A 26,472-nucleotide genomic window follows, 5' to 3' on the forward strand; every position below is an offset into this window, starting at 1 on the left:
TGAACTAAACAGACTTATTACCAGCGACCTTAAAAATTAAAATGTTTATTTCTTAAAATTGCCAGACAATTACAAAAAAAGGATGACAAAATAAGATAAAAGACGCATTGTGAGCGCATATACAGTAAAGTCTCGTTATATCGATATTCAAGGGAGTCCGAAAAAATATCGATATAACCGGGACTATCGATATATCCGATATCGATATAACGAGACTTTACTGTATATATATATATATATATATATATATATATATATATATATATATATATATATATATATATATATATATATATATATACACACACACACACACAGGTAATATCTGAGTTACGACCAGGAGGACACTGATTTGCTGTGGCGACCCCTTGAAGGGAAAAGATCCGAGTTACGACTGGGTTCCGTTCCGACAAAACAGACGTAAGTCAAACGGTTGTAAATCGAAAAGCATTCAAAATGGCTGACGCGAAGATCACGTGATCATAACAAATGACGACACGCTGGCATTTCCTATACGACAGGATAGTATACTATGTCAATCTGTTGTTTTTAAGCAACATTTTCTATTGAATGCTATTATATACCAAAATGTTGCCAGTTCATTGATAAATGGTATAACTTTTAGTGTCATTTTAATCATTTTATATTTCCTCCTCCTTTAACTGACCTTACAAGGAAGAACATCACATCTCCTCTACCATGGACAGCAGCGTGTAAACAAGCTTTTAGGGCCTTGAAGTTTTTAACTGTCAAACTCCTGTCTTGCAGAGTGCAGATTTTTCCAAGGAGTTTCTTGTACAAGTGGTCTTGGTGCAGTTTTGGTACAGGGAAGTGCTGGAGAAGTGAGACCCTTCCTGCTCCTGAGTAGGAAACTCTTTGAGAAGGAGAAGAAATTCTCTACCATTGTGAAGGAAGCATTGGCCATCAAATGGGCAATTGACTCATTTCGTTACTACCTCCTTGGACATGAATTCAGATTAGAGACTGACCATCAAGCCCTGAAGTAAATACACTCCATGCAACACCAGAATGCCAGAATACTGAGGTGTCTTGCCCTTCAGCCATACCAGTCAACCATTGAGCATTGCCAGGGTAAGAAAAACGTTATTGCTGATTATTTGTCAAGAATGTCTGAACTCTGAGGAGAGGGTGTGAATGATGTCATGATGCCAAAAGAAATGTTAAATAATTTCGTTTTTTTCTGGATTTTGGATGGGAGAAAAGTGCATATTTCTCCCCATCCAAAACAGTAGAGTCAGGCAACCGCTAATTGTCTCTGAGAAGGTGATTGCAACCATCCGGGAACGGCCAATTGCCGCTGGCCAGACTCTCAAGTGAACCACCTTTAAAACCAGAATGAGGAAGTCACTTCAGACAGGAAGAAGTTCAAATAAAGAAAACTCAAAATATCCTTCCTGGATCTGGCTGAGTGAACTTTTTTCATTTTTTCCACCTGCCTGCTGTCGCGCCGCATAACAGTATTATCGATCTTTATTACTGTGTTGGCGCACACGCCTTCTGCTGACCCAAATACGCACGGCTTCCCACGCATGAGAGCTGTCCAAAAATGGCTCTCCCTGCTAACGGAGAAGCCAGAAGAGGCGGCGGCGCAAACCGTGAGCCCGACGCGGCGTTTGTGTTGTGGCGATCCCACCCGCTCCGCCTCGGCATCGGTGCACCACCCTCCCTCCCCCCCCCCCGATTGCTGTGCGAGTGAGATGCTGTCATGCTGGAGAAAATTGTCATTTGAATTAGTTAAGAAACAGTTATTTTGTATCGATTTTTTGTGCAATGCTGCTCCGGCAAATAAACATCCTACTTGTTCGACATTGTCACGTTTGGATTGACAGCTGGGGGCAGGGCCACGCCTCCCCGCTTTCTTCTTCAGGACAGCGGATCCGAAAACAGGACGCTGTCAACTTGTATTTGTACTTTGTATTACCCTGGACTTTCTATATTCCCCCCCCATCCCGTAATCCTTTCGGGATTGTTCCGTTTCTGCACCACCGTGTGTGAGTTGCTGCTCGCCATTGTCGGGTTTCCCATTGCTCCCCGCCACTTGTCGTTTTTGGTATTCTTTATTTTTTATTATTCCCCAGTCCTCTTTTTGGGACAAGCGGTTTGTGTTGTAGCTTAATAAATCATCCTGCACTGACCTCAAGCTCTGTTGCGTTGCTGGCTGTAGCGGTGGCAGTCGTAGAATTAAAAAAAAAAAAAAAAAGAAAAAGGTTTGGTGGTCGTAAATCGGATGTTACCTGTATATATAAATGTGAGAACGGTGGACGTGAAGTTACATGACGTGCTGTACTTATGTTTTTAAAACAAAACAAGAGCTCACTGGTAAAGAAGGCTCAAAATGTGGAAATGAGAGAACATGCTCCTACAAATAGTCTAGGACTTGCGATCCATACGAACATCCACCTCTCTGCCATTGATCTTTGTTCCATTCATCAACCGGCAGGCTTTCTTTGCACTCTCCGGAGAGTCAAATTTCACTGTTCCGCAGCCCTTTGACTTGCGTTTATCCATCTTGATATCTGCAAACACCACCTGGCCTGAAGTCAAAAGAAGATGCAAGATTTCACAGAGTATTCCTATTTATATTTGGTAGACCGTCAATGTGCAACAAGAGAATCTCTTGGATGTGTTATGACGTACATAATTGGCTATTGTGACGAAAAAACATACCACAGTGACTGAACTTCTCTTTAAGCTGTGGCCATGTGAGTTCATAGGGGAGCTGCAAAAAAAAATAATAATAAATAAACAATTCAGTTAACAGACTGAAAACAGTGAAAAGTTTTTGTGACGACAATCGTATGTACCATGATTTTGTTTTATATAGATTTTTTAATTATCGATATTTATCCCTTGGACTATAATTCATTTCACAGAAGAAGACGCCGCCTCAAAACCTCTGCATTGGAGGATGAATAAAATCAACTTTATTTTAAGGGAACAGCCTTTCAACAATCCGCACGGATCCCAGCCGATCGCTTGTTACATCCCTATTTATTTCACATGGTATCCTTTATGTTAAACTATAGTGCATAACATACAGTAATCATATACATGTATTTAAAAAGATTAAAAATGGTCATTAAAAAAAATAAGAAAAAAACTGTAAACATGAACCACAAAAATACTGGGGTCGACTACAACAAAGAACGTTTTCGCTGGATTCAGTTTTAGTGATACTTTTTCAAATGGATCAATGACAAAAAAACAATGTTTCACTATATTATCAATTAGGAATCCCACCAGAATTTGGTGGATCCCTCAAACTCACATTTCGCACAAATATCTGACATCCCATGTGAGTTGTGCCGCCACCTCCAAAGTTGCGGTCCATTCCTGACATTCCCATGCGGTCGAAGCCAGTGTCCATGCGATCCATCGCCATCCTGCCCATCCCACCACCTGTGGCAAAATGAAAAGAGCTTAGAAAGAGAGCCAACGCCTCCAACAGGTCATTTGAAGACTCCAACACTGTCCCAGGCCTGCTTGGATAAATCAGGATGATCAATTACAGAAAATGGGTATGAATCAGTCTACATATGACTTCATAAATATTGTGAACAACTCCTTTAGAAAATTAATAAACACTTTAAAGGACAACAGACACCTCTGGACAAGTTGTGTCCATAATTTGTAAAATCATTTTTAATGACTTCTACTGAGCGTATTTTACAAAGATTCCACCGCATATAGCTATATTTTACGTTTTAAGACTCGCGCTGAATATTCAGGAAGTCTTGTTTTCGAGTTGATGATCACCATGTGACGTCACGTTTGGAATGCCCCTGAGAAAGCGACACACAATGCATTTTGCAGTACACTGAGGTCTCGTTATATTGATATTCTCGGGAGTCGGAAAAAATATCGATATAACCGGACTATTGATATATCCGATCCTGCGCCAAACTGCATTAAAAGCGGGCAATAAATGGGGGATCATTGATATGGCATGTAATTTTCTCCCTCATGGATTGCGTAGGTAGCATGCTCTTGTACTGTAGTGAAGTGAAAAATAAACTTATGAATTAAATAAAAATGTCATTTATTATTTTCATATCACACTCTTGCAATAGTGACTGAGTAAATATTCAATAATGCACTCGACATTGTTCTATACACACACGAGAGAAACCACGAACGCCAGCATGCACATATGAAAAACAGTGATTATTGCAAGCGATAAAAAGATATCTGAATATAACACAATTAAATACATGTATGGAAAACAAAAACTGCAACGTTTACATTACTTATTCTTATTCTTTGTATGTGACCGGGAAACTCTTCACGCCACTGAAGCACCTTGGTTTGTTTGCTTTCCCGATAACAATGAGTTTTAACTTATCGGAATCCATCATATTTGCGCATGGCACGAAAGCTGGTCACGTGACCAACGGTGTTAGCCTAAAATCAAACAATACGCAGTTTACAGATTTCGCTCATGGTGGTACTGAAATCCTTAAGCAAATATTGATTCAGCTTTAAGCTGCTTTTGTATCGATATAAGCAAACCAAATTGGTAGTCACCGGATTATCATCGTAGTAACCGGATTATCATAATAACCGGGTATCGTACTAACGGGAACTAATTATATCATAAAAGACTAGAAATTTGCCGGGAAATGAAAATAGTATCGTAATAAGCAGTACTATCGATATAACCGATATCGATATAACGAGACTTTACTGTACTTCGTTTGGTCTGAAAACTTCGTGTTGATCCGTGTTGGTGGGGAAATTAGAAGGAAAACACATAAATAACGCGATGGTGAATCGTTGTGTGTTGCACCAAGACAACTATTTGATATTCGCTGACACAAATTCCCAGCAGACAAATCAGCCTATTTCCAACGGAGCTTGGGCGTCATCTTCTGCATTTTCTGGGTGCTACATTGCTGTCATTGACGGCTCGAGTTGATATGGGAAGACTCCTTTCGATTGCAAACATTTATGCTTTCCTCTTCAGAACTATTTCAATCATATTCATAACTGGATGAGTAACAAGAAAGCACCTTCTCCGAATCTGAAGCCATTGTTTTGATTCTTGAGCAAGGCAAGACGTCTTGGCGTGACACCACGAACAAGGGGGCGGGGCCTTCAGAAACTGGCCACTTCCGGTTTCATTTTGAAGTCGTTTTTGGACACTTTAAGTTGTTTTTATTGGTGTTTTTCATTTGACTGAAAATATCAGCCTGCGTGTTTTGGGTATTTTATATGATATAAAAAAAATTCTGATGTCAGTTAGGAAACAAAAAAATGGTGTAAGGAAGGAATGAAGGGATTTCAGATTATTGGGAATTTGTTAAAGCCTTAACATTCTAAATTCATATTTTGGATGGATCTGGATGGATATCGGACCAATCCGCGATCTACCAGTCGATCCATGTAATGGACACCACTGGCCTAAGAGAAATCGCTAGCACTTATCATAGTTCTACAACACTACAGCAACTATAAAATAAAACAAATATATATCTCGACTGTGCTAATTAAAATGAGCAAAGAATCTAGAGCAGGGGTGGGCAAACTTTTTGACTCGCGGGCCGCATTGGGTTCTAAAATTTGACAGAGGGGCCGGGCCAGGAGCATTTGGAGGGAATGTTTGGGCCGGAAATACTCTGAACAAGTTATGTCCATAATTTATAAAATCACTTCAAATGACTTCGACTGAGCGTATTTTACAAAGATTCCACAGCATATAGCTATAGTTTACGTTTTAAGACTTGCGCTGAATATTCATGAAGTCTTGTTTTCGAGTTGATGACGATCCCCATGTGACGTCACGTTTGGACCGCCCCTGACCGAGAAAGCGACACACAATGCATTTTGGATACTTTGTTTGGTCTGAAAACTTCGTGTTGATGGTGAAATTAGAAGGAAAACACATAAATAACGCCATGGTGAATCGTGTGTTGCACCAAGACTACTATTTGATATTCGCTGACACAAATTCCCAGCTGACAAATCAGCCTATTTCCAATGGATCTTGGGCGCAATCTTCTGCATTTTCTGGGTGCTACATTGCTGTCATTGACGGCTCGAATTGATATGGGAGGACTCCTTGAATTAATTGCAAACATTTATGCTTTCCTCTTCAGAACTATTTGAATCATATTCATAACTGGATGAGTAACAAGAAAACATCTCCGAATCTGAAGCCATTGTTTTGATTTTCGATCAAAGGCAAGACATCTTGGCGTGACGTCACGAACAGGGGGACCGTCTGAAACTGACCATTTCCGGATTCATTTTGAAGTCATTTTTATTGGTGTTTTTCATTTAAGTAAAAATATCAGCCTGCCTGATTTGGGTATTTTAGATGCTATAAAACGTTTTTCTGATGTCAGTGGGAAACAAAAACAAAAAATGGTGCCGGTTGTCCTTTAAATGTAGTATGTACAAACCTCATAGCACAGTAAGAACACTACAACCCAATTTATTAACTGTCTTTCAAATGTGAACAATATCCCTGATCAGTTAATCTATTTATCTCAAGGAATATGGCGTTTACATACTATTTCGTAGATACTTGGAGGATGAAATGGAAATAGATTAAAATAACATATGCACTGTGATTTATCAAGATTGCGTCTGTTTTTAATAAGTTTCCATCGAAGGGGCAGTTAAAGAAATGAACATTTATTGAAAAATGGAATCACTTTCAACATTCAAAACATATTATTACACAACGAAATATTCAAGCTCAATAATACCTACTTGTGTTAAAGTCCGCCAAATCATAGATGGTTTGTCCTGACCGCGCTCAACAAACTCCTCACTGACGCCCTCGCCTTCACGCACAAACAATACACGTGTGCCGTCGCCGAGCACACAAACATAGACTATCTGCAGTTGAAATTTGCATACTCGGCACGGCAGCCAATCAGAAGCCTGCTTCTTTCTTCCGGACTTTCGCAAGCGTTATAAAGTCGTGCAATTGCATGTCATTTTCCAAAATAGATGCACAGAACCTCAGCCCAGAAGAAAGATTCAAAAGAAGCTAACAACATATGTGACGCTACAAAATGTAAATTTACATTAAACCGTGACTGTAAAGTGGACGTGAGACTTATGAAAGGGGCTTAGTGGCTCGTAGGAAGCAATACAAACATTGCATTGTGCACCGCAATGACAATCGCCTACTGAAGCAAAATCTACTGCCATGCACATTTACCATAAATTAAGCAAGGTAACATTTGAAGTAGGTGCATTCTTGATTTAAAGAAAGACTTTATACTTTGTTGCAATGTTTTTGAATGTGATTAGTTGCCTCATTGTGCTTCAAGTTGTGAAAAATGGGGCAGGCAACTTTTCAGTTATCTGCCCTGTTGTTCGCTAACTTTTTGTCATGAGTTTGAGACACTGTTTGTACTATAATTTGGGCAAGTTCGGCGGGCCGGATTAAAAAGCCTAACGGGCCGTATGTGGCCCGCGGGCCGTAGTTTGCCTATCTGTGATCTAGACTGTACGGGTTGTGTAGCCACTGATAAGCGGTTACTTTGAGGAGGCTTATATTGGTTATTATTACTCTGTATGTGAAACAGAAAATCTTCAAAACCTCTGATAATTCTGGGTAATTTATAATAAATGTGTACCTAATCCAGTCCCAATGCTTCCCATGTCACCAAGGCCCATACCTCCACCATAACTTACACCTGATGGAGAGAATGCAATTTGGGGCAATGATGGGCAGGACGTCACAGTCATCCACCCAGAAGACTGGCCGACACCTGACAAGCTCGCCTTGCACATCCCCACAATACAGAGGACTTACCCATTCCTCCAAATGAATCTCCAAATCCCCGATTCATTGGCATGTCGCTGTTGCCAAAATCTCTATCCATTCCGCCCATTCTAGACCGGAACACATCTGACAGACAAAAAGTGTAATTTTGACGGCAATTCTCACTGATCTTGAAGTTCTTAGACTAAACTGATGCTTGTTTTTAAGCACAACACTCACCGGTCATCCTGTCCATCGCCATCACATCTCTCCCTCCAAAGTTTAGAAGGTTGGCCATGTTGTCCATGCTTCCAAAACCCCCACCAACACCCATTCCTGCCAGAACCATCATAAATGACAATTTAAAAATCAGACAAAGCATCGATTGTCAAATTTTGGCAAAATTAACTACTGACCGCCCCCAAGTCTGTTAATTCCACCATAACCTGCAGCATCCATACCTAAAGGCAGAGGGAAAGGAAGTCACATCATGCTAAAGGTTACATACAACACACTACATCATGTGAAGTCATGCTACACGTGGCTGGACGCTCGAATGGTCAAAAACACATTACTATTCTAAATCTTTATCTGATAAATGTACTCATAACAGATTGCCAAGTGATGATGCTGACTGTCTATAATAATAATAATAATAATAATAATACTTTACACTCACAGACAAGCATAGGTACAATAATAAATAAAATATAATCACAAATAGAATGCAATAAATAAAATACAATTATAAATAGAAACAAGAGAGAGAGCTACACAGAAAATGCAATTTTAAATAGGTGGGTTTTGAGATGGGACTTGAAGGTGGGAAGATAATTGATGTTACAAATGTTGGGAGGAAGTGAGTTCCAAAGTTTGGGGGCAGAGCAGCTAAAGGCTATTGTATACAGTGGACCTCTGAAAATTTGCACAAGAACAATAATAATGCATTTTATTTATAAGAGTCTTTCAAAACACTCAAGGACACATTACAAGCAAGAACATAGAAGTTTTTGAAAAACATATGCTGCCATCAAACCAATGTCTTTTTCAAGGACACTCCCGCTTATTTCAGTAAGGCAATCCCAGAACACGTTTTGCATGTAAATTCAGCGTGGGTTTGGAATAAAAGAGTGCATATACTAGGTTGGCCTGCAAACCTGACCTGTCTCCCATTGGAAATGTTTGAGGCATTTTGAAGTGTAAAATATGACAATGGAGACCCTGGACTGTTAAATAGCTGACGCTTCACAACTAGCAAGAATATTAAAGAATTCAACCAACAAAGCTTAAATGCCAAATGTTTATTAAATGTTATGTAATACATGACCCTGTCCAATTTTCGGGGGGGAATGCAATGCAGTCATTAATTTTTAAATGAATGATTATTTGTGAGAAAATCAATAACATGTTTGAGAATTATGTATCATATTTTTGCAAGAAACTTATGTACAATTAAATATAGGTAGAATGTGATTTGCAAATCTCTGTATTCTGTTTATATTCAACATAGCTGATAGAGTGCTTATGCACATTAGTAAACATATGTCATTCATGTTTAGATTAGTAAACATATTATGTTATCCCATGTTAGTTTAGTACATATTATGTTATTGCATGTTCAATCTAGACTACATGGAATAAAGTATCAGTCGAACCGTATGAAAGCAGGATGTAACGAGTATCAAGTTTCCGTCTATGTCCAGCCAACACTGAGTTGTCCGTGGCTGATTGGACAACAGATCGCTGCTGTGGACGTCCAAAAACTAACCCCTCTTTGTTCCTATCTTTGTTCGTGTGCTCTGACTTCGCTCCTGCCTAGACGAGAGAAGTGCTTTTTCTGTCTCACTAGAATAAAGTAGTTTTTTGTTCACCATCTATCATCGTAACTGATATTTTTATCACTGAACTTCGAACCAGAAGAGAAACAAGAATTTGAACCGAACATTAATTGGTGCCGAAACCCTGGAAGTAAGGTCATGTTAGCTCTTTTTCTACAAATTGGAGTGGCTAAAAACATGCTACAAATTGAAACAATTGACTACAGGTTTCAAGTGTTTGTAAATGCCAGTTCGAAAGTAGATGAAATGCAAAACACTAACATTGCAGCAATTAGACAAATGGTGCTGCAAAATAGAATGGTTTTGGACCTTTTGACAGCCCCACAAGGGGGCGTCTGTGCTATGGTGGGTGACACTTGTTATACGTACATACCCGAAAAGCGAATTCCATAAACATGACTGATGCTTTGTCTGTTACCAGGGATCTCAGAGATGCCATGGCCAAAGATCGACGGACTGATCACCCGTGGATTTTTGCCGGGCTCTTTGGGGGCCCTTGGTATACGACTTTGCTCAGAATGTTTATCCCTTTTGCAATTGTGATTGTATTTATTTTCTTAGTCATTGGTTGTATTATTCCATGCTTAAGTGCAATGCTATTGAATATGATAACTAATTCTCAGGTGAATTACGCAAAGGTTTTGTATCAACAAATGTGTGAAGGGGACCCTGTGTTGTAGCTAGGAATAGTACACCATGGCCAGAGTGTGGTTGCTCCAACAAACAAAAGCAAAAAAAAAAACGGAGAGCCGAGAATGAGTTTTCCTCATTAAAATTTAAAAACCCTCACAAAAGGAGAGGTTATACAGTAAAGTCTCGTTATATCGATATCGGTTATATCGATAGTACCGCTTATTACGATACTATTTTCATTTCCCTTGCACATTTCTAGTCTTTTTATGTATAATTAGTACCGTTTAGTATGATACCCGGTTATTACGATAATCCGGTTATTACGGTGCTCCTTTTCATCCCCCGCCGGCCATTTTTGTTGTTTATATCGATATATCCGTCGCGCCATTGGTCAACTTGGTCACGTGTCTTGTTACGTGAGCCGCCATCGGTCGCGCCATTGGTCGACTTGGTCACATGAGCCGCCATCGGTCGCGCTATTGGTCGACTTGGCCGTGTGACTTTGTCACATGACACGCCATCGGTCGCGCCATTGGTCAACTTGGTCACGTGTCTTGGTTACGTGTCACGCCATCAGTCTCGCCATTGGTCGACTTGGTCAGGTGACTTGGTTACGTGCCCAGCACCCGTGTAGCAGAGCCATTTTCATTTTCAGACGCTAGCTTGTGTGTAGCAGACAAGATTGAAGTGTTTGTGTTAAAAGGTAAAAATGGGAAGCAGAAGAAGATTGATGACTTTTTTAAATTGTATACATAATACAGTAAGATGTAAGCGTTGCAGTTTCCCTGTTGTGTTATGTACATGCCCACTGTACTGTATATGAATGCAATCGTTTTTTGCAACAATGTTTCTTGTTTTGTCTGCTGAAGCGCGATGATTTTGAAAATTATTAACATTCCATACTGTGTATTAAAGGACAGCCGATGTCACTTTTTATTCAAATGCAAATAAAAATGACTTCACGCCAAGACGTCTTGCATTGCTTGTGAATCCAAACAATGGCTTCAGATTCGGATAATATGCTTTCTTGTTACACATCCAGTTATGAATATGTTTCAAATACACTGTAGTTCTGAAGATTAAAGCATACAATCATTAAAGAATTATATGTGCCATTTTGAGGCAACATTGGGGGAACATCTCTCACCCAAAAAAAGGGGAGCTAATGGCCAGCTCCGTTTCTTATATGGCGCTTGGCTGCCCTCTTTTGGCAGCTTTTGTTTAATGCAGTTCGGCGCAGGATCGGATATATCGATAGTCCCGGTTATATCGATATTTTTTCGGACTCCCTTGAATATCGATATAACGAGACTTTACTGTATATCACAGCAGCAAAGTTGTGATAGAGGTTTTTCACCTTCTCCATGGTGTTAGTTAGATTAGATAATGTTAGATAGATTAGATTAGATGAGTAAAGTAAAAATAAAGAATGGTTCCCTGTGCAGTTAGTATGACGTGCATGCATGAAAACTTTTGGAAATGTATGAACTGATGTTTAAATGTGCAACAGGAGGGAATGATAGAGTGCTTATGCACATTAGTAAACATATGTCATTCATGTTTATATTAGTAAACATATTATGTTAACCCATGTTAGTTTAGTGCATATTATGTTATTGCATGTCCAATCTAGACTACATGGAATAAAGTATCAGTCAAACCGTATGAAAGCAGGATGTAACGAGTATCAAGTTTCCGTCTATGTCCAGCCAACACTGAGTTGTCCGTAGCTGATTGGACAACAGATCGCTGCTGTGGACGTTCAAAAACTAGTCAGAGCGGGAGCTCACCCCTCTTTGTTCCTATCTTTGTTCATGTGCTCTGACTTCGCTCCTGCCTCGACGAGAGAAGTGCTTTTTCTGTCTCACTAGAATAAAGTAGTTTTTTTGTTCACCATCTATCATCGTCACTGATATTTTTATCACTGAACTTCGTTGAACACCGAAACAGAAGAGAAGCAGGAATTTGAACCGAACAATAACGTTCTGTTTATATTCAACATAACGTTCCAATTTCATTGGAATTGCCAATGAAATTGGAATAAGAGCTGTTCTGGAATTAAATAGGAAATGGGGATTTTGGCTGCGAGCACAAGCCTTAGTCATAACGAAGGGCACTTTAATCACATTTATCCATGAATTAATTATTTGTTGCGATTCACTCTTCACACTTGCGGGCAGTCCCCATCCCCCCACAAATAGAGGGTGTGTCCACTGTAACTGCAAAAATGTTTTTTACAACACGTAAATATGTAGTCAGAATGTATAAGGACTGTTGGAGAAAGTGATTTTTTTCCCCTCCAGATGTTCTAAAATACCTCCTGGTCCCATGAAGCCCATGCCTCCTCCACTGCTTAGATGATTAGCATGAAGAGGCTGCCCTCTTGGTCCAAGTCCCATACCGATACCAGACAGACCTCCTGAGTTAATAAATAACAGACAAAATACAATTAGGCTATTTTTTACCATACTTTCTTTCCATTCTATTATTTGTAACCAATTTCCCCTCTGATTTTCTAAACATTGACACATACTCCATTAGCACACCTTGGACCACAGTGAGCAACATCATACCCGCACACAACGGCCAAACCAGCATTACACTTGTCCAAAACATGATACAGGCCATAGATCAGAAAAGAAACAAAAAAAAAACATTTAATCAAAAGATTACACAACATATAATTGGAAAGGGACTTGTGAGATGAATAAAATTAGGCTGAGTTTGTTACTTTTATTTTAGCCCAGAGGTAAGTTTAAGGAGAATTCAGGTAATTAAGAATCAAAGCAATCTATATTAATATTGAAGTCATTAATAATGGGTTTATCTTGAATCGTTCGTCCCTGGCTCATCACTTCTACGGGTGGTGATGGCAGAGGATGGATAAATCAGCAGGAAGCCAGGTGTTGGACAGAAAGTTAGTTTCATCTTGAAGACAGCGGAGTCATTGTGGGAGGCCGAGGAGGAAGCAGGAAGGGAGAGAGAGCGAGAGACGGACTGGGAGGGCATTTATATGACTGACAGGGTGCGACGCAATAGGATGTGACGTAATGGGATGTGACATCATGTAAAGGAAGGCAGGATGACGTATCAGAAAGCCCAAACCAAAACGAAATGATGCAAAAAGATGTTTAAAGATGTTCGTATAGCGAATTACCCCAACAATTAATACCAGTAAAAATATAATTCATTAAAACACAAATACTAGTCACCCGGACACTGAAATGTACAAGAGACTCACTAAAGTGGCTCATAAACAACGCCCAGCTTTTTGAGTGTGTCAATGTATTATTCAAACGATGGCTGAACAATGGGGTGTGAACCCTCGGTTACACTATTAACATTTTATAAGAAATTCAAATGTTGTGGTGTCCTATTTGTAGATTAATATACTGGGGTGGAAATGAAGGAATGACAATACAAATGTGAAGTGAGTGCATAGTGCACCGAGAGCAATTTAGATGTAAACGTACTTGCTACCAACTAAAACATTTCATTGCCAGGAATCTATTTTGTGTGACTGAAATACTACTTTTATTTTCTGAGCAGTGCATATTCCTTCTTTCCGGATACTGTAGTCTCTCTCTAGCCCTCCACCCAAACAACCTCAACACAAGCAGGTAGCTAGCAGCACACTCACGTGGTAATTGAGCTGTTTTTTCCATTGGACGATAATCATCAAGGAGAAGTGATTTATCATCCTATCAAAACACAATAGAGTGTCAAATATGCTGTATTTCCAGTTCAGCATTCATCCAAATCCCATTAAAATGATTCAAAATGTCTCACCATTTTTACATGCATTCGTCTATCAAAGAGCATCTGTCCATTGAACATGGCTGATTTCAGAGTCAAGGAATAATAAAAAGTAATTCTATTCACTTGAGATTTTCCACTGGCACATTCAGGATACAAATGGCTTGCAGAGCCTCCAATGGCTCGTCAAAAGTCACAGTTCCTATCCCACGGCTCTTCCCATCCTTGTCCTCCTTCACATCAGCCCTTTTTACCAAACCCGCCATGCTGAATACTTCCTTCAGCTTCTTCCAGCCGACCTTGAAATCGAGCTATAAAATAAAACAAAATATCATATGCAGTCACTGTGCAATATCATCAATGTTCTTACTATGCCGTTGGCATGAATAAAGTGGGCTTGTCTATTTTCGCGGTGAAATGACCACTTCAATTGTCCTTTGTTGTCCTTACATTGGACACAAACACTGTGCTCCCCAATCGACCAATTTGCAACGCATGCTTGATTTCAGGTGGAATGTTGGGATTATTGGCGATGGAATGGGGGATATTCATTCCACCAGGTCCCATGTCCTGCCCCCGGCCTCCTTGTTGGCCTCCCATGCGTTGCAGCACACGTCGGGCGTGTTCTCCATCAGGATCCTTGAAGGAAGCAGATAAAAGGTTCAGGTTAGATGAGGGTGGACATTAAAGTTTGAGCTACTACTACTTTATTTTATTTATGTGCAGCTCTTCCACCAAGTTTACATACCTCCTTAATGTTGAGAGCCCTTCCACTGAGGTCATATTTATTCATTGTTTCTATTGCCTTGCTTACAAATTCTTCATCCTTGAAGTCTACAACACTGTATAAACAGTACACAAAATATGCCTTATTAAACCATGGAAACACAAAATGGCTTTATTTAAGAGAAAATATAAAGAAAATAAGGGCTATGGAGAAGTTTCTTACCCGCAACCCTAAACGATGGATAACACAGAGGCACAGGTTGCATTTGCCCAAAACAAAGGGAGAAGACAAAAAGTAGTTAAAGAAGGTCAAGGCACTTGGAGCACCTGTGTTCATCTACTGTATTTGCTTTGTTGATTTGGAACTTTATTTTTGTACAAAATATTCAATAGACATAATAGACTAGTTTTAAAATGAATTATTATATTTATTTCAAGGAATTAAGACGCATTTAAAAACATTTAGTGCTAGATTTTTAAGAGGCACAAACTTCTACATCTTGTGTGCGCATTAATCCCATGAAAAATAACAACATACGGATAGAAAGATACATCCTGATCGTGCAAGAGTTCTATTCCTTTGATGAGACATTTGGCGATTTAATGGTCAGTAAGTAGACAAATCACACAATCCACATGTCCCTTTAGAAAATAGCCAAAACAAACTAACTTTTACAATGACAGCAACAAAAGCAAAAAATTGCCCTCTTGGAGGCCTCACATGAAGCTACTTTCCAAAAATTCAACAGGACATCTCCCTTTTCAAGTAAATGTCAATCATGATCCAACTATCAGGCTCTAGAAGCAACATAGAGTACCTCCAGTTCTAATCAGACCCAAAGGATCAGAACCTTCAAAAGCACTTGATGAAGGAGAGCCTGCTGAGGGAATTTAAAACCTGGTGCAGCAAGTTGGCCACATCACTTACCCTTGACTTTCCTTCTGCATCCTTAAAGAGCTCCACGTATGTAACCTCACCGACTACATGAGACATACACAGGAAAAAATACCAAAAAAAGAACAAAAAGCAATGTAAATCACCAAGTCATCAAGATGCCATCGGCCTTGGCAATACCGCTAAAGCTGGAGATGTCCCGTTAAAACAGACCAAGAGCCCACCAGATAACACCATGCCTTTGTGGGTAATGACTGAGACACCCAAACGCAGAGGCCAGAGAAACACATAGCTACATTTAACCTGGATAATTCAAAAGACTGCAACATTGGAGATCAGGCGGTCAACAGATTCCATTCATACCAAGTGAGTTTTACGCTGTCTTTAAGGCCTCTAAAAAGTATATCGGAAAGAGTTAAAAGTTCATACACAGAGTCAAGGTTCACTCTGCAACAGATGCAACAATGTCATACAGTCATGTTCTATTACAGGTTTGAGATATGCTCACAAAGCATGTGATACAATGTCATATCCAGCTTTGCTCTGAGGATATCATGCCACTCTGCAAACACACAATCCAAGGATGATTTAAACTCCATTGCATTGAAGGCTTCTTTCCCGCTATTTGAGCAATGTACATCCAGAGAAAGTTTGGGATTTCTATTTCTACTAGAAACAGGTTGATCCACGTGCTAACATAGAAAGGAGAATTAAGTTATAATAGTGTAATGATTTTGACCAGAAAGGGGTTTTGGACACATAGACAGACTTACCTCTATCACGCATGAGATCTTTAATTGCTTGCCATTTCATGTCATACGGGATGTTGCTGATGAACACCCGGTTCCTTTGACCACCTTTCTTTTCGCCACCATGTTTGTCTTTGTAAGGATGGTGGCGGCCTCCTCTTCGGCTTCCAGAAGACTTCTCTTTGCCCTCATGTTTCTCTCCAGTGGGTTTGGAATCTTCAGGATCCCTAAAAGACATTAAATAAGGGAGAGTTTGTACAACTGCTTACTAGATTGAAACATTCTGGGGTCCCCTGAAAGCAACCTGAAGTAAATTCCAGTTCATCAAAAAGAGCAAATATGCTGAAGGAAGAAATGTTTATTGGTGTCCTGAGCTGACTCATGGTTATAAAATTTGTTTGCCACTTTCTGTATTCTCTCACACTGATCGTGAACACCTGGTCCCAAGACTGATACCACTTGTTTTATCGCTTGTTTTGTATTTTTCACACTTATCTATGTTTTGTATTTTCCTGCATGAACTGCCCTTTCTCATACACCTGACAATGTATCTTACACAACATGTTTCTCTTGCGCACCTGGTCCCAGGGCTGAGGGGGGGGGGGGGGGGGGGGGGGTGACTCATCTCTAGCGAGGACAAGCTGGCCACTTGTTTGCGCGAGTGGGTCTATAAAATGGGAGTTTCCTTAATACCGGTCAGAGTCTGCTGTGAACTGTGCACGAGTGTCCAGCTTTGGGTTTTCCAGATTACATTACCGGGGTGTTTGCCGGCTCTCCGCCCTCTGTCAACGGTAAGGTATACTATTCTGGATCTGAACCGTGATGTTGGAGTGTTTATGTGGGGGCATAAGAGAGACGGCTTGTGTCTAGCGTAATTACTCATGATGATTCTATCATTAAATGTCACTGATATATATATATATATATATAGTCGTTGTTTGTGGTCATTTCTCTGCTGCGATCTCTCCAAACCTGTAATAAGGCAAATTTTCACAAAACATATGCACACATCATTGACATTACCTCCAAAAGGGAGTTGCAACTGTTTTTTATGCCATAGGCAGAAAAACACTGAAATTATAGATGTATTTTATGTTACTATAGTTTATATCAATTTCAGGAAAGAGCTATTTTATTTTATAAAAAAACACAATTAATGACTGAAACCAGGGCAGTCTGGTCGTCGAGTGGTTAGTTAGCAGGTCTGTTAAATTCCCAGTTAATACCCAGTTAAATTCCACCTCCAGCCTTCCTGTGTGGAGTCTACATGGTCTCCTCGTGCTTGCATGTTCTCCGGGTCCTCCGGTTTCCTCCTACATTCCATGCTGCTGTTCCTGTGGGCGATTCTTAATCGATTGACCGGTGACGCTTGGAAGCATCAAATTGACTCTCACGTCAGGCAATCAAACTAACATAATTTAATGTTCATATGGTCTAGGGGGTTAGGGTCTGGGATAATTCCTCCTTCTATGATCATTCCTCCATCTGTGATCGAATCACAAGGTTTCTTCCTTGACTTATTTCCGAGTATCCAGATGGAATCTTTAAATCTACCTAAAAGTAAATTGCTTTATGTGACGATGAACGAAGACGGGCGTGGACATCGTTTTGGAATTAAACACACATAATTAATTTAAGGACCGAATGCTTATTTTACAAAATGATTTAACAAGGGCAACATTTGAGAAAATGTGCCTTTGCTAACATTTTTTGGCAGATTACATATTTCCCACGTCGAACGTTCAACCAGGCGTCAATATAGCCACGCATACTTTTAAGAGACAAAATGCAGTCAGGAATAAAAAGAAAATGACTGTTTGCGATTTTACGAACTGTAGATTACGTTGCATCACGAGGTAACGGGCAGTCTCTCAAACAATGGTTAGCATCACAGACTCCATTTTAGCTTAGCTTCATACATTCGGCGAAGATCGCTGTAAAGTCGGTCTTAAACTCACGTCTTGACGCCATTGGGTGTCTCGGGAACAGGCTCACTTGTGTCAGATTTGACGGATGCAGTGGGATCCTCTAGTTTTGGCTCTTCATCAAGACACGGGATATCTTCCATGATTATGGAGCTATTCCTGAGGCTTAGACGCACTTGCAAACCTCTTCGATTTCGCGAGACTTGGTGATGTCGCGAGCCTTTGGGACTGTTGCCAAGCTCTGTGTAGGAATTCGTGAGAATGACTGAGAAATACAGTAGAGTAGAAGAAACGAGGGTACATACAGATCTATATCTATATATGTATACAGTATATCTAAAAGCCATATATATTAGCTTTATCTATATTTATTTATATCTATCCATCGATATTTCTCTCTCTCCCTCCCTCTCCCTCTCTCCCTCTTGTTTAATATGGCCTAATCGAGATCAATTCAGGTTATCATTGATAAAATTTGCAAATACATAGATGTTTGTTAATTTGTTTACGCATCAATAAAAATGGATAATGGTTATTCCAGAATTGGAGGACACTTCCTGCAACTACACTTATTTTAATGTTCACCATTAAAAAAATCATCACAAATAGTCATATAATCAGATTAATTGATATCTATAATATGTCTATTTTTGTAGAAGAAAAAACTAAAGTTATGTACCTTAATTGTGATCATGGTCAGAGCAATTTGATTGATGATGTCACTTTTGCTGAGTCATGTCATTCACTTTTTCCCTACCCCTCTAGGTGGCTTCAAAGGTTTTAGTTACTAAAACCTTTGAAGCCACATGTTACTAAACATGTTACTAAAATTTAGGAACATGTTTGAATGTCGAGAAAGATCAATATCAAAATAAGTTCCTTTGTTGAACCAGGTAAGACAATTTCAAAAACACATAGCACATACGCTTGGTTTCCAATTATGAGCAGTTTCCATTGTTTTGGTCAGGTTTCAGAGTGTACCAAATCATATCCCAGGATTGATAATTGTTTACACTCAGAATGATTCTTGGATTCGTGAATACAATCTCATATTGTATTGTAAAACATCCATTTCCGCATGTCAAGGTCTCTGCATAATTCATATAATATATATAACTATATTATATAATTCTATATTCTATATGAACTATAATTCATATTGTCTCCTACAACGTATAATTGAACTTTATTTTAGAACGCATTCTTTCTCAGTCCCTAACTGAGAATGAATTGCTCTGACTTCATTTTATTACCACATCTTAAGTTGACCTGAGATAGAGCAAATAATTTGCAAAGTAATTAACCTTTAATATAACACTGACATTAAACCTGTAAACATAATCAATGAATGCATCGTTAGTTGACGTAGCAATATGTATGCATTCATAATATAATCATAACAAATAAACAATCTATTGAATACACAGACCTCGATGAGAAGGTTTCTTCAGCCGTCATCTGTACAAAAGTGAAGGTTTCGGACATTTCGCCTCCTATCCAAGAGGCTTCGTCAGCGAACTAAAGTCTGACTGGTCGTATCGGCCCCATTTATATATCCCTAATGTCCAGACATGGTGGCGCCGGACACCGCTATGATAGGTCCCTACTCTCAGGTTGGGGGGGCAGAGGACCCCTCCCTGTGGCCCCACTGATTGTTCCTACATTCCTGACTAACGACTGGCCTATTACCCCCACTCCCACCGGTATCACCTCATCAGCATAACGACCCTCATCAGCATTACGAAAGTTGCCTAACCTGTTTTGCCTAAGCAGGCTATTGTATGAACGATCCAAATTGAACCTCACCCCACCAGACCGGTTTAATGAAGGATTTTGTTGTTTTATAAGAATCGCTTCTTTTACCCCCCTTTCAAACCATCTATGTTCTTTCGCTAAGATTTTAACCTCATTGTCATCAAATGAGTGGTTGCTAGCTTTTAGGTGCAAATGTACTGCCGATTGAGGTCCACTTATATTATCCCTGCGATGTTGATAAAGTCTTTTTTTGAGAATTTGTTGAGTATCCCCAATGTACTGCTCTTTACAATTTTCATTCTTACAATGTACCTTCTCATCGATGGACCACTCCTGTACGACTGAGAGCTTACACAGACGTAATACACAGACCTGAAAACCTGGACTCACCTCCACTCATATTATTTATACTTTTGTTATTCGACTTCTCCTTTTCATGATATTGCTACTGTAATTTGAGTATGTCTCCATTTTGAAAGAGGTAAAGGTTTTCTTCTCTTATCTTATAAAATTGAAAAGGCTAATTAAGTTCTGAACAACTGACACATTAAAAAAATATATTATTATTATTATTATTATTATTATTATTATTATTATTATAGTAGTAGTAGTAGTAGTAGTAGTAGTAGTAGTAGTAGTAGCCTCGTACCTGAAGACAGCTGAGATAGGCTCCACCACCCGCCGCCACCCTAATGAGGAATAAGCGGTACGGAAAATGGATGGATGGATTATTATTCTAAGGTTATAAAATGCCAATCTGAAGTTCTCACGAGGTTACTACAAAACATAATTTACCAGATAATTATGGTAATTGGTAAACTACAGCCACAGAATTTATCATAACTTCAAAAGAAAAAAATAACGTTTTTTTTTAATGTGTCAATTGTTCAGAAAGTTAAACAACTGACACATTAAAAAAAACGTTGTTTTTATTCCTCATTAGGGTGGCGGCGGGTGGTGGAGCCTATCTCAGCTGTCTTCGGGTACGAGGCTACTAATATAATAATAATAATAATAATAATAATAATAATAATAATAATAATAATAATAATAATAATAATCATCATCATCATCATCATCATCATCATCATCATCATCATCATCATCATCATCATAATCATAAACAGCTGAATTTGAACTGAGATTAAAAAAGGGGGTCATTAATTGTGATGAAGATCTGTTACCTAAAGGGATTAATAATTGCCTTTGTCAATTGCTCTCCATTGCCATTAACACTCGTGTCTTTGAACTCTAAGGGGGAGATTATGACACTGTAAAAGTGGTATGATGTCAAGGTCATTAGTATTAGAGGTATACTGTGCACTGACCTCGAGATAAAAGTCTAATACAGGTAATCATTATCCTTGTGTCCTATGGACACAGGAAAGTTTTATGCAACACTTTTAAAATACAGTCCCACAAGTGAAAGAATTGCATAAAATACAGAATATATACAGAACACTGAATCAGATTTGTCATCTGCTGTATTGAACGTGATTAAATTATAACGGGGTGGTGTGTGTGTGTTTGGTTATTGAGAAAAACCCCACTCTATCATAGTGTATTTGATTTAATATACACTATTGACACAATTAAACAGAATTAAACAGATTTTGTTTTACTTTTTCTATTGTTGTAAAGGATTTTGTGCTGGTACTTCTGCACCTCAGACACCAAGGCCAGTACAAAATAGACATACAACAGCTATGCATACAGCCTTCTCCTTATTAGGTTTCCTTCGTAAGGAATAAAGCCCATGTGCCTCTGAGTAAACATACACTGTATTGTGTGTCACTGTTTGTTGCTCATAGAGTTTTAACACAACCAACTTGATTATACTGTATATGATAATCACAAGCCTGTCTATCAGGTTACATATGATGTGCTTGCATTACGCAGCAAAAACGATGTGGTTGTTTCAAATACAAAATATATACTTGTGTTTGTTTTATGTTTACTATGATGATAAACTTCAACTGGGAATGCAAAAATAACAGCTTTGTTTTGGAGAACTGTTCACTAATTCTAGATGTTAAACTGATGATTTTTGGTGAATTGATTTCAAGTTTGCACTTTTGAGAAATTGAATTTGTGTCCACTATGTCATGAAAAATGGAGCTTGCAGTTTATCACTTGTAGGCGCTCATTTATTACGCACACAAAAAAATGACCAATTCTGACATGGAATTGCTTATCCTCATTTCTGAGTCACTGCACCACTAAGACAAAAAAGCCTCATAGTTGTTATTAACTTGGACTTCAGAACAGCATAACAGATGGCCGCTTCCATACTGAATGCTATGGCTAGATAAACTAACTTTTCTTTGCTGTCTTTACTACAGTAAAACCACTATTTCATCATAGGCTCATTTGCTCCGTCATGTCTGAGAGCATCACCATTATAATCAGTTAAAAACAAGCAAGGCTTGATGACTGATGTTGTTGTCATACCTTTGCAGTATTTACTCGCCAGGCACAATGAGAGGCAGCATTTCTCCTGCAGACTTTCCACCCTCATTCCGGTGTTGTCACTTTGAGGGGAAAACACAAACACACCCAAGCTGCAAATATGCAAAGGGAGGAGACAGAAGATCGCCTGTTTATGTGCCGCTGCGGCCATCCTTGCGCTGCCGAGGTAGGAATGTTGTGAATGAGTGAGGCAGCAGGGCAGCTGAGTGAGTGAGACTAACAAGTGGTTGCCATGCAGCAGGAGCGTGTGTGTTGCTATTGGGAGAGATAAGAAATTGAGAAACGGAATGATAATGAGCAGGAGGCAGCAAGTAAGGCGGCACGAGAAAGAGCAGTAGCATCCCTGGGAAGAGACACATCTCGGGTTGAGCTCCCTCTAAACTACTCGCCGCTCCGCTATTGCCTCCTTCCTTTTTGGATTTTTGTTTTGGTGAGACACAAACCTTCAAACAGGCAAATAGTGAAATGTTTCATGGACATATTTGTGCGGTTTCTGAGAGGGAGGACCTCTGCAGAAGATGAGCTATCAACAGGTCTGTGAATGGCACCATAATGACGGTAAGATGCCTGCTTTCACTCTCAGGACACCCAATTGCAAGTACAGTCTCAATCTTTCGCTCTCTTTCTCTCTCTCTCTCTCTCTCTCTCTCTCTCTCTCTCTCTCTCTCTCTCTCTCTCTCTCTCTCTCTCTCTCTCTCTCTCTCTCTCTCTCTCTCTCTCTCTCGCTATCTCTCTCTCTCTCTCTCTCACTCTCTCTCCCTCCCTCTCTTTCTCTAATCATGCATACCTGTATCTCACTAATCATCCAACTTCCCTGTCTTGTGTCTGTCAATTCATTCCGCCGTCTATTCCTTAGGCTCACCTATTCTCTTGAGCCACCTGCTGCTTGAAACGATTTGTGGGCTAACGACTGATAGATGCGAACTTGGAGCAAATGTGGGCAGTTACTGTTTTATGTCAAACAGAATTTCACTGTCTGGCAGATATTTGCTCCCATGCAACAGGTCGAAAGCCGTTTGGTTCCCCGAAACTAACATACAATCCATTCTGTGTGAGATGCAATGCTTTTATTGTTGTTGCTTAGCATGTGTTTAATATCTGATGATAAGCACTGCGACACGCTGGGATTCTAACGCAGAAGCCTTTTAGTCATGCTTTCGGCAAGATACCTTCTTATTACTGACTTCATGAACCACCGCCTTTGCTGTTTTCTAAATCTCAATCTCTGTAACATTGTTTAAAGATGGAGAGATCAAAATTTGACTCCTAGCATAACTGAACAAAGCTATTTATAGATTCCTCCACCTTTCATGAGTCAAGGTGAGATATTTTGTGCATTGCAAATAATTAATCTAAATTGAACATTTTGCCTACATGTGATTTATTTTATTCTTGGCTCCTCAGTGGATTAGCATTGTTATTGGTTGTTTCAATGGATTCTTAAATTCCAATCTGAAGCCATCACATTATCTCTGCCTAGGTAACATGCAGCCAGTAACCCAGTCAGAAGAGAGATGAGGCACCTAAAAGTTGATTTACAATGTGTAGCGTTCACTACAACCACTCCCTGGCTGCCATGAGCGGAAACGACGTGATGGCGCACTCTCTGACTCTGGAACAGAAGACGGCGTTTGCCTTTGTGGGGATGCTCCTCGTGTTCTTGGGACTGCTGATAGTTAGGTGCTTTAGGATCCTACTGGACCCCTACAGCAGCATGCCATCCTCCAACTGGGCAGATGGCATCGAAGGGCTGGAGAAAGGGACATTTGAGTATGCCTTGACTTAACACAGGGCGACAGACATCAGCAGATGTCCTCAAATACCTTAATTATTTGTTTAGGCTTTCACATGCATTGAGTCAAGCACAGGTGGGACACACGCACACACACACACACACACACACGCGCACACGCACACACACACACACACACACACACACACACACACACACACACACACACACACACACACACACACACACACACACACACACACACACACACATACAAAAACACAGGTCATTGTTGCGTACTTGACTAGATCTGGAAACCTAGGTTTCAATCAAGTGCAACAAATGAGAAATAGCTTGATTTTTGAAGGTGGACATGTTCCATGGGGATCACTTTGGTATAGTTCATATTTAGTTTCGAAGCAACCATCACGTTGTTTTGAAGATTATCCGTGCATGTGATAGAAGTGGTCTACATCGGCCTGCCGTTAAATTTGTGTACGGGTTGTAGGTTAAAAAGTGAGATTTGGTCGTTTTAAAGACTATCCTACAGAATTATGCTTCTTTCGAATTACTTTGTGTTCTCAACAAATCTGCAAATTTGCAAACTTTACAATCTGTCCGTTCATTCCCATCCAGTGTTCACCTATGAGCATTTCTAGAAGTTTGGAATCAACATGTCAATAACTGCCTAATCAAGACAAAAGTATCCGGTCACCTGGCTTGACATGCATTTGATTGTTTGTAGCATCTATTTCTCAATCCATTCGCATTAATGTAACGTTGCTGCACGTTGTGGCAGTACTAATAGCTTTGTCGCTTATGGGAAGCGTTTCCACAAAGTTTAGAAATGTGCTTGAGTTTTTTTCAAGTTGCAAATTTCTGAGGTCACAAACTGATGTTGAGCCAAATTCTTGGAAATATTGTTCCAATGAAAGGAACTCTGTATGCTTCAGCAGAGCAATGGATTTTAGACACTTTCCTGCAGCTAGTTATGAGGGAACAGGTAGGGGATGGTGTCTTCATGAACCAAAATTACTCTCTATCCTAAGACATTTATGAGAAAATCTGGTGTGGATGAATAGAACTAGCCTTCACAGAGGCCTTATCTCCATCTCATAGACAGCCTTTTTTGGAATGAATTAGAGTGGACACTGAGAGCCAGGCCTTCTCATCCAACATTGGTAAGTGACATCACAAATATGTTTGCAAGAATGTCAAAAACATCCTAAGAACACTCTCCAAAACCTTCCAGAAAGTCTTCCCAGAAGCAGTGAAGCTGGTATAGATGCAAAGAGAGGCACAACGTCCGACTGAACCATAGGGATTCGGAATGGCATGTCAACACACTGTATATTCATCTGCAAGTCAAGGCGGGTGTGCTAATACTTTTGGCACTAGACTGTCATGTATGTACAGTATGTTGCTCATAGTGTTTGCATTTACATTGTATTGCGGGAGTGAATATGAGGCAAATGCTGTGCCACATTGTCCTTCTGCTCATCAAATGGCACGGAAATGTCCGAAGCTCCCTTTAATTCATACCCTAAAGGCGTACACTGTCTGTGCAGACACTCATGTCGAGAGGAGGGCACGCGAGAGGTTTTGCGATACACATCGGTATTATTCCATTATAGACTCAGGGACAAGTTTCCTAAAGTGATCCCCGAATGGCAAAAGCAATTGCATATCTGCACTACAGAGTCATCCTGCACAAGAATAAGTATGTGATTGAAAACAGGGTATTGATGTGAAACTATCATGTGGATTGTGTGAGCCAATCAAATCCAATCAGCCAGTGAATGAAAAATATGCTGCTGCTTTGTACAGATCGGTACACAGCAGCCACGTAGGGGACGGAAATTTGATTTATATTATGGTGATACTGTTTCTTAATGATGCCAAACCATCATTCAAAGTTTGTACTGCTGTTGTTGCTGCTGCTGTTGAAATGGCTTCCTGTTTGGTGCCAAAGTCTGAGAGAACGAAACACGTTTACTCTCCATTTCATCTGTCTTGGAATGACAAATGATGAGGAATGTCGAGAATCCTGTCCAAAGGTTGGCTGGTGGAGCTGAATGAACCAAATACGGATTAAAGAACAAGAAAGGACTCGTTCACCATCTTTGTGCTGCGAGACTCTCATGACCTGTCTGAATATGAGAAGGTCATATTGGAGGAAATACAGTAGTTGTCTCTTCAGTCAACCTCACTCCACCCATCAGACAACACAGGACTGGATGGTTCTCGACGAAG

The 26,472-nt window shown here is 39.8% G+C and overlaps 2 protein-coding genes across 5 annotated transcripts; one reads left to right on the forward strand and one right to left on the reverse strand.

The window, feature by feature from the left end:
• Nucleotides 1–29: 29 nt before the first annotated feature.
• On the reverse strand, nucleotides 30–22,638 carry myef2 (myelin expression factor 2). Its single transcript, XM_088992370.1, has 17 exons — nucleotides 22,470–22,638; nucleotides 18,297–18,504; nucleotides 16,363–16,565; nucleotides 15,623–15,675; nucleotides 14,918–14,925; nucleotides 14,717–14,810; nucleotides 14,419–14,607; nucleotides 14,126–14,279; nucleotides 14,002–14,051; nucleotides 13,853–13,913; nucleotides 12,530–12,631; nucleotides 8,158–8,202; nucleotides 7,982–8,077; nucleotides 7,793–7,888; nucleotides 3,290–3,420; nucleotides 2,689–2,740; nucleotides 30–2,555 (listed from the first exon to the last, which is right to left on the reverse strand). The coding sequence occupies exons 1-17, from the start codon at nucleotides 22,636–22,638 to the stop codon at nucleotides 2,392–2,394; spliced, it is 1,875 nt and encodes a 624-aa protein (XP_088848496.1). The 3' UTR covers nucleotides 30–2,391.
• Nucleotides 17,059–24,473, forward strand: ctxn2 (cortexin 2). Of its 4 annotated transcripts, none has more exons than XM_088992369.1 (2): nucleotides 17,059–17,129; nucleotides 23,968–24,473. In XM_088992369.1, the coding sequence occupies exon 2, from the start codon at nucleotides 24,028–24,030 to the stop codon at nucleotides 24,271–24,273; it is 246 nt and encodes an 81-aa protein (XP_088848495.1). In that variant the 5' UTR covers nucleotides 17,059–17,129; nucleotides 23,968–24,027; the 3' UTR covers nucleotides 24,274–24,473. The 4 variants fall into 4 exon arrangements, with proteins under 4 accessions (XP_088848495.1, XP_088848494.1, XP_088848493.1 ...); XM_088992368.1 differs by lacking the exon at nucleotides 17,059–17,129 and adding an exon at nucleotides 22,539–22,653; XM_088992367.1 differs by lacking the exon at nucleotides 17,059–17,129 and adding an exon at nucleotides 22,906–23,045 and having other exon boundaries at nucleotides 23,979–24,473.
• The last annotated feature ends 1,999 nt before the right edge of the window (nucleotides 24,474–26,472 follow it).

This window comes from Hippocampus bargibanti, linkage group LG03, assembly GCF_051943395.1.
Source record: "Hippocampus bargibanti isolate YZ-2025 linkage group LG03, ASM5194339v1, whole genome shotgun sequence".
NCBI lineage: Eukaryota > Metazoa > Chordata > Actinopteri > Syngnathiformes > Syngnathidae > Hippocampus > Hippocampus bargibanti.